The sequence below is a fragment of the Salvelinus sp. IW2-2015 genome, unplaced genomic scaffold, assembly GCF_002910315.2.
Source record: "Salvelinus sp. IW2-2015 unplaced genomic scaffold, ASM291031v2 Un_scaffold16294, whole genome shotgun sequence".
In the NCBI taxonomy this organism is placed as follows: Eukaryota; Metazoa; Chordata; class Actinopteri; order Salmoniformes; family Salmonidae; genus Salvelinus; species Salvelinus sp. IW2-2015.
In genome coordinates, this window is record NW_019957525.1 from 132,636 (window position 1) to 141,329 (window position 8,694).

Genomic DNA, 8,694 nt, shown 5'->3' on the forward strand with positions numbered 1-8,694 from the left:
TCATTCCACCAGTTTTAATAAGGATTATTGACCCAAATAACAATAAACAGGAAAATAACCGATGTTCATCGTGCCCTCTTCAACCATGAAACCACAGTGGCGACTAAGATCAAACACCAGCAACACTCCGGTCACGGTATGGAAGGAACAATCTAACAAATCTCATGAAACAAAAGAACAGCCGAAGAAAATCTAAGGACTATAGTGAATTGAAAGAGGATAGGAAGGAAACATGCTGGTAGCCAAGTTATATACCATAGACCCGCCCGACCGGAGCTCTTAATAGGTCTGGCAGCAGGAATATATGGTATGTGTATTCGTTTCTGGACGGATTAATAAGTGCGAATGTCCTTTTTATAAAATATTTGTAAAATTAAGGGGGAGTACTTCAAACGTTTGCACAGTCTCACCGGATGGCGGGATTTCCGAAAGTTTCATATTAAAGAGAGGTCGTCTTCCTGTGGCGGCGAGAGAAGAAAAGGGGGGCGGTGTGTCTGCCAAAGCCCGCCCAAATGCGGAATAAGAATAACAATAAGTTCAAAGTTATTGTTTCACAACTATTGAACCCAAAAACCCAAGAAATATGTTAAATCATCTGTCGCAAAACATAGGAGGAGGGTTTAAGTGCAGTTGAGTAATGGTGCTTGGCCGTGAGCCACCCAAACCCGTAAGCTTACATTCCCCACAAAATAAGGCAATGGGATGTCCCAAGTGCAAGTATTGTTGTATTTAAAAATTCGGAAGAAACTGATGGTGGTGTGCAGATGCGCAATGTGAACAGTAAAAAAATCGTGTGTCCCGTGCGGCGACAAGATCGGTGAAACAGAAACGTGTGTTGTGCGATTTGCGCATCGAAGAGTGGAAAAAACCAAATAAACATTGCAACTGAAATTAAAACATGAACCAAACCTATGGTAAAAATACATGCTCCTCCCTTATTCTACATACACATCCAAACTCCAGTTGATTGAGATTGTTAGGAGGAGATGGATTAAAATAATGGACATAATAACAGTGTGGTTAAAAATAATTTCCACAATGCAGCATGTTCGGCTCAAAACACCTAACATATCTGTGTTTGGCTAGTTTTCGTCCCACAATGAGTCGAGCCCAACCATCCTGTGCCACCTTAAAAATGCAACACAAGCCTTTGGCAACACGTCTTTCTAGCTTTACGACACTTCATTGCGCGCTCACACGCATCTACCATCTCCCATACGTCCTCTGATTTTATCAAATATATCACCACATCTCTCTCCATCTTCAGATCTCTTCTCGATTCTTTCCCCTTCTTGTCTATTTTAACCCACCTGGCTTCATCGACCATTTCACCCTTCAAATTCGCCACTCTATCAATCCTCTCTCCTTACTCCGTCGGCACAGATGCGGCCACCCCAACATATATGGGTCTTCCCTCCGAGCTCCCAATCCTTGTCGTGCAACCCATCACTCTTCCAACTTTGATTGGAATTCCGCACCCTCCCCACTTTCTGGCCATTCCCCTACAGCCCCTCACCCCTTCTTCTCAGGCCGAGCCCCCATGTAATTGGTCCAATGGGTGATATTTAATGTGATATTCCCAACTGAAGGATGTGACGATAACGTTGAAAGTACTTTAATTTTACAAATATTTATAAAAAAAGGAGATGCCACTTATTTACAATGGGCCACCAACACCATAACACATACATAATACCGTGGAACACAAATAAGTAAAGTAATTATATATACTAACTGAAGACAAGATGTTCAAACCATATTTATTTTGTCATGAGATGTTAGAGATTGCTATGCCGACCTAATCCATACTGCAGTGTTCTGGATCATAAGGCCATGGCTAAGGGCAAAAAAAAAAAGACTATTATTCTGAATTCCTCAAAAATCATTAAAGGGGATAGATTAATGAAATTAATACTATGTTGGGGAAACACCAAAGACACACAAGAAGCAACGATTAAACTGATCTACAATATTGCGAAAATAAATAAATTAATTACATAGACCACCTGAAATTATTTAATTGTTTAAAAGAGAAAAAAATGTGAGTCTTAAAGAAAGTGTGTTAAATGTTTTCAACCTTATTACTGCTAGGATATGCCTGGTCGATTTGTAACCAGCATTGTGTCAAAAATAAACAAAATGCCTCTGGCTGCGATGTGTGAAGTAAAAGATTGAATATAGAAGGATAAAAAATAGGAATGTGAAGCGATGGTGGTTTGAATTCAGTATGAATTAAATTCTAATTTTTTTAAATTCAATTCCAAAATTCCAAATATTCTGGGCTTACCGGTGGTGGGGCTAAGTAATGAGGCAGCATGGAACCACGCGGGTAGGCGGTGGGGCCCAATTAAAATTCCAAATTAAAAATATATAATAATAATAGGATTCCGGACACTTAGGCAATTCAAATTTCATAATACTGTTTCAAATAGACAACACCGTGCTTAGGTGAGAATTGCGTGATGACTCAGGTTACCAAGAAACAATTCATCGATACTCCAAGTGGCAGAAATCGGGACTCCAACCAACACAAGGACAACATATATATAGGAAGATTACCACGTTCAGTTGGCACTTTGATGTGTGTCATTGCTATTATAATGATCTGGTGTGCAAAATGTGCAAATACCAAGGTGTGTCGAGTTGTAATAAAGTCCTAAACCTTTAAATACCTTATAGTACATTTCTCATTTCGCTATTCCACAAATGACATGTTTGTAGTTCGATTAGTCGGTGTTTGAAGAAGCTCGTTGAGCATTGCGGATGCCTCGAAAATGGGTTAGCCCTCAGCTTCTGCTTGGGGCCTCGAGGGTTGCACCACTGCCAAGTAGAACAAGCCCCCACGATGTGCTAGAGCAACACCATACGAAGGGACATCATTTTCAAACTTTCCTGGCCGGTGGTGCCAACCGTGAGGACAGCCTGGGCTACAGACTTCGCCCCTTGCCCAAACAGCCTTGCGGGGGCCATCCGTTCATCCCAGTCCGCAGAAAAATGGTGCATCGCTCTTAAGTAGAAGAACGTGTCTTACTGTCCGGTCCGCTCTTATAAACCTCGTTCTCATGAGCCCTGGGAACTGTGGTTGTGTCATTTTCTAGCTGGAACGCCTGGAAGGGTGGAGCTCCTGGGCCGCCTGGTGGAAGAGCAGTGAGGGGAATTTTAAATAGTACGAAATGTGGACGTGAGGTGGCGGGAAATTGCGTTTTAGTTGACCGGACGCTTATGTTGAGAATGAATCCGTTACTTCTTCCTTGAAGCGGGCGGATGAGGGGTCCACGGAGCTGGAATAATCTACATGACAGAATAATTGCCAGCTACGAGCCAACACTGTGTATGGTATGTGTGGACTGTGTGTGTTGATTCATTAGTCGCTGGCACGTGTGTTAACCAGTTCGGTGTGGCTTTGTCGGCCCATGTGGCCATAGTATTTTTGGTCGGCCTATTCGTACCCGGTGTACACCGTGAGGAGAATGGCAGAACGGAGAGCAAACAGCAGCACAAGATTGTGTGTGACTTTTGACCCTTTGAGGTGTGTTGTCCATCTCCCGTATTGTTGAGGCGCGTATAACCTGTGGGCCTTCGGCCGGTGCGGGTGTTTCCCACAACCACGTACTGGACACTCCACGCTCGAGGACGGTCGTGGATGGGGAGTGAACAAGTGAGAGGGGCCTCTGCCCGAGAAGCCTACAAAGCTCCGGTCGCGGAACGCCGCTTGGTCTAACACCTTGGTGGGAGGGGGAAACCCGGAAAGACGTAGTTCGAGTAGAGGAGTTTCTTGGACATGAAATCAATCTTGACCCGTTCACCTCACCAAGGGAATCACAACGGCTCTGCCGGGCCGGCTCCTCGACCAGGGGCCAGGTCACTACAGGAGCAGAGGAGAAAACAAAACGGGCATGTGAGAGACGTGAGCGAGAGGAGAGGGCGAAGGGCGAGTGGGGGAGGAAAGGAGAAACAGGTTGTGAGATTTAGAAGAAAAGAGAGAGGAGAGAGAGGGGAAGGGGAGAAGACAGGTGAGAGAGAGATGGAGAGAGCGAGAGGGGGGAGAGAGGTAAAGAAAAAAAAGAGAGAGGGGGGAGAAGACAGGGCAAAGAGAGGTAGAGAGAGAGAAAGAGGGAGGAAGAAGACAGAGAGGAAAACAAAAGAGAGAGAGGTTGAGAGGAGAGAGAGAGGAGAGGAAGACAGGGAATGGTAGAAAATAGAGAGAGAAAGAAGACAGGGAGAGAGAGAAATAAAAGCGAGAAAGAGGGGAGGGGAGAAGACAGGGTGAGAGAAAGAGGTGGAGAGAGCGAGAGGGGGAGAGAGGTAAAGAAAAAAAGAGAGAGGGGGAGGAAGACAGGGCAAGAGAGGGTAGAGAGAAGAGAAAGAGGGGAGAGACAGACAGGAGAGAGAGACAAAGAGATAGAGAGTAGAGGGAGAGGACAGGGAAGAGAGTGGAGAAGAGGAAGAAAGAGAGAGAAAGAGAGAAAGAGAGAAGAAAGTTAGAGGAGTGGGGAGAAGAGAGAGGTAGAGAGGGGGAGAAGACAGGAGAGGTAGAGAGAGAGAGAAGAGAGAGAGAGAAGAAAGAGAGAAGAGAGAGAAGAATAGAGAGGTGGGGAGAAAGAGGAGAGGTAGAGAGGGGGGAGAGACAGGGAGAGGAGAGAGAGAGAGAGAGGTAGAGAGGGGAGGGGGGGAGAGACAGAGAGGTTATTAATGTGATAAAGAGGTCAATGGAATGCAGACCGTGGGAAATACAGTGCGTTCACAAAGTATTCACACTTTTTCCACATTTTGTTGTGTTACAAAGTGGGATTAAAATGTATTTAATTGTCATTTTTCTGTCAACGATCTACACAAATACTCTGTCAATGTGGAAGAAACATTCAAACATATAAAAAAAACAGTAATATATCTTGAAGTATTCAACCTTGTGATCAATACATGTTAGAGATTTAGGAGAGGAGATTCTGGATCTATCCCCCACGGAGGGCGCCATGCATGGCGTTTCCATTATTTTGGTCAAACTCTTACCTGAGCTAGAAACACAAGCATAGAAAACTATTCAGAAACGTTAAGAGGATGTGTGAGTCCAAACACGACAGTGATTTAGGCCTCCAGTTTTTTGAAGACCCTAATCCCCTTTACAATGGGATGTAGCGCTGCACATTCCAACATTATCTAGGCAACAAATGAGATGTCGTCACCCATTCTCCATACACACCAGTTCAAGAGAACGCTTGCCCTGCGGTAATAAATCCAACTGTAGCCTATAGACAATACAGGATTAAATGAAGATGTGTTGAGGATTGAAAACATCTCTCTGGCTCTCAGCTGACTGAAGAAGTCAGGTGTGTCTGCTACTGTATCTGTAGTTTAGTCTTTGGGTCTCTGGTAGACTACCAGAATGTATGAAAAACATTCTCACCCAAGAAGAAAAATATCTAACAATAAAGTATTTGGACACACCTACTCATTCCACATTTTTTCTTTATTTTACATTGTTAGAATAATAGCGAAGACATCAAACTATGAATAACACATATGGAATCATGCAGTAACCAAAAATGTGTTAAACAAATCAAAATATATTTTATATTTGAGATTCTTCAAAGTAGCCACCCTTTGCCTTAATGAACAGCTTTGCACACTCCTAGCATTCTCTCTCTCTCTCTCTCTCTCTCTCTCCTCTCTCTCTCTCTCTCTCTCTTCTCTCTTCTCTCCTCTCTCCTCTCGCCTCCTCCCTCCCTCCGCTCCCTCCCTCCCTCCCTCCTCCCTCTTCTCCCTCTCTCCCTCTCTCCCTCTTCCCCTCTCTCCCTCTCAAATTCAATCAATGGCTTTATTGGCATGGAACGTGTTAACATTGCCAAAGCAATGGATGTAGGAATAACACAAAAGTGAAATAAACAATTACGATAATATAAGCGAGTTAAGACATTACACATAGCTCTAGAAGTGTCAAAACAAGAAAGAACATTACAATGTCATATATATATATTACAGTGTTTAACAATGTACAAATGGTTAAAGCACACAAGTTAAAATAAATAAGCATAAATATGGGTTGTATTTACAAATGTGTTTGTTTCTTCACTGGTTTGTCCTTTTCTTTGTGGCACAGTCACAAATCTTGCTGCTGTGATGGCACACTGTGGAATTTCACCCAGTAGATTATGGGAGTTTTATCAAATTGGGATTTGTTTTCAAATTCTTTTGTGGATCTGGATGTACTCGAGGGAAAATATGTCTCTCTATATGGTTCATACATTGGCAGGAGGTTAGGAAGTGCAGCTCAGTTTCCACCTCATTTGTGTGGGCAGTGAGCACATAGCCTGGTCTTCTCTTGAGAGCCATGTTCTGCCTTACGGCGGGGCCTTTCTCCAATAGCAAGGCTATGCTCCATCGTGAGTTCTGTACAAGTCAAAGCTTTCCAAGTTTGGGTTCAGTCACAGTGGTCAGTTATTCTGCCCACTGTGTACCTCTCTGTTAGGGCAAATAGCATTCTAGTTTTGGTCTGTTTTTTTGGTTAATGTCTTTCCAGTGTGTCAAGTAATTATCTTTTGTTCTCCTCATGATTTGGTTGGGTCTAATTGTGCTGTTGTCCTGGGCTCTTGGGGTGTGTTTGTGAACAGAGCCCTAGGCAGCTTGCTAGGGGACTCTTCTCCAGGTTCATCTCTCTGTAGGTGATGGCTTTGTTTATGGAAGGTTTGGGAATCGCCTTCTTTGGTGTGTAGAATTTAACGGCTTTTTTCTGGATTTTGATAATTAGTTGGGTATCGGCCCAATTCTGCTCTGCATGCATTATTTGTGGTTCTACGTATTGTACACGGAGGATATTTTTGCAGAATTCTGCATGCAGAAGTCTCAATTTGTGTGTTGTCCCATTTTGTGAAAATCTTGGTTGGTGAGGCGGACCCCAGACCTCACAACCATAAGGCCAATGGGTGTCCTGATGACTGATTCAAGTATTTTTAGCCAGATCCTAAATTGTATGTTTGGAAATTATGTTCCTTTGATGGCATAGAATGCCCTTCTTGCCTTGTCTCTTCAGATCGTTCACAGCTCTGTGGAAAGCTACCTTTGGTGCTGATTGTTGAGGCCGAATGGTATTAGTTTTGTTGTGCTCTAGGCAACGGGGTCTAGATGAATTTGTGTGCCTGTGCGACTGGACCTTTTTGAAACAACCATTATTTTGTCCTTACTTGAAGATTACTGTCAGGGCCCAGGTTCTACCAGAATCTCGTGCAGAAGATCAGTGTGTGCTGTAGGCCCTCCTTGGTTGGGGACATGAAGACCAGATCATCGCAAACAACAGTAGAGCCATTTGACTCGGATTCTAGGTAGTGGTGAGATCCGTGGTTGTCCCATGCAGATTTCTGTTCTGACTGTGTTCTTCCTCTCTCTCTCCTCCCTCTCCCTCTCCCTCTCTCCCTCTTTCCCCCCCTTCCCTCCCTCCCCGGGCGTGTCAAAGATAGATATTCGTCCTGTTGAGCCACTGCAGCCTGATTTATTTATTAGAACTCTCTCCCTAGGGCTCTGCATAATTGCAACACAAACCTACATATACCAGAGAAAATAAACACGGCACACGCCACACGCACACGCACACCACCAACACACACACCGCCAAACCCACACACACACAAACAAACCCAACACAGACCACACACTACCTACATATTAGTCTACAGAAGAAAATAACACCAAACAACATAACTTAACTCGATTAAGTCTACAAGAGAGATAAAACAAACAACACATACCTAGCATTACCAGTCTTACAAAAATCTAATACCACACATTTACGAAAAAACATATAGTCTACAGAAGAGACAGGATACTGCAACACACCACTAGTTAACTGGGAAAAGTAGGATTTACCACCACACACAGAACCAACACCACAAACCACACATTTATAACAGTGCATTTGGTAAAGTATTCAAACACCCTTGAAGACTTTTCCGCATCTTGTTACTTTACAGCCTTTATTCTAAAATTGATAGATTTGTGTTTTTTCGTCATCAAAGTCTACACCACAATAACCCCATGAATGACAAAAGGCAAAAGTTTATTAAAAAAAGAAAAAGAAGAAATCCCTTAATTTACATAAAATATTCAGACCCTTTGCTATTGAGATTCTAAAATTGAGCTCAGGTGGCATCCTGTTCCCAATTTGATCATCCTTGAGATGGTTTCGTACAACTTGATTGGAGTCCAACCTCGGAGGGGAATTCATTTTGATTGGAACATGATTTCGAAAGGCACCCGACAGCCTGTTTTCTACATGAAGGTTCCACAGTTGACAGTGCATGGTCAGAGGCAAAGAAACCAAAAGCCGACAAGGTCGAAAAAGGAATTGCCAATAGAGAAGCGTTGAGGGACAGGATTGTGTCAAAACCACGCATGACTGCCTCTAGAGCAGGCTAACCGGCCAGGGAACGTGAGCAATTCGGGGGAGAAGGGTCTTGGTCAGGAAAGGTGGAACCCCAAGAAAACGGATGGTCACTCTAACAGAGGCTCAAAGAGTTCCGTCTGTTGACGATGGAGAACGCGTCTAGAAGGACATCTTTGCAGCCACTCCACCAATTTCAGCCTTTATGGGTAGAGTGGCCAGACCCAGGGAAGCCCTTCCTCGCAGTAAAAGGCCACATGACAGCCCGCTTGGAGTTGTGCCAAAAGGCAACTAAAGACTCTCAGAACATGAGGAAAACCAAG

The 8,694-nt window shown here is 43.7% G+C and overlaps 1 protein-coding gene across 1 annotated transcript in view; it reads right to left on the reverse strand.

Moving 5' to 3' along the window:
- Positions 1–2,779: 2,779 nt before the first annotated feature.
- The window catches only part of LOC112080371 (histone-lysine N-methyltransferase 2C-like), a 65,025-nt gene continuing 59,110 nt past the window's right edge, over positions 2,780–8,694 (reverse strand). The window contains exons 4-6 of the mRNA XM_070442528.1: positions 3,812–3,865; positions 3,032–3,133; positions 2,780–2,850 (exon numbers count right to left, since the gene is read on the reverse strand). Of these exons, the coding sequence (XP_070298629.1) occupies positions 2,780–2,850; positions 3,032–3,133; positions 3,812–3,865 (227 nt within the window). The remainder of the gene's footprint in view (positions 2,851–3,031; positions 3,134–3,811; positions 3,866–8,694) is intronic.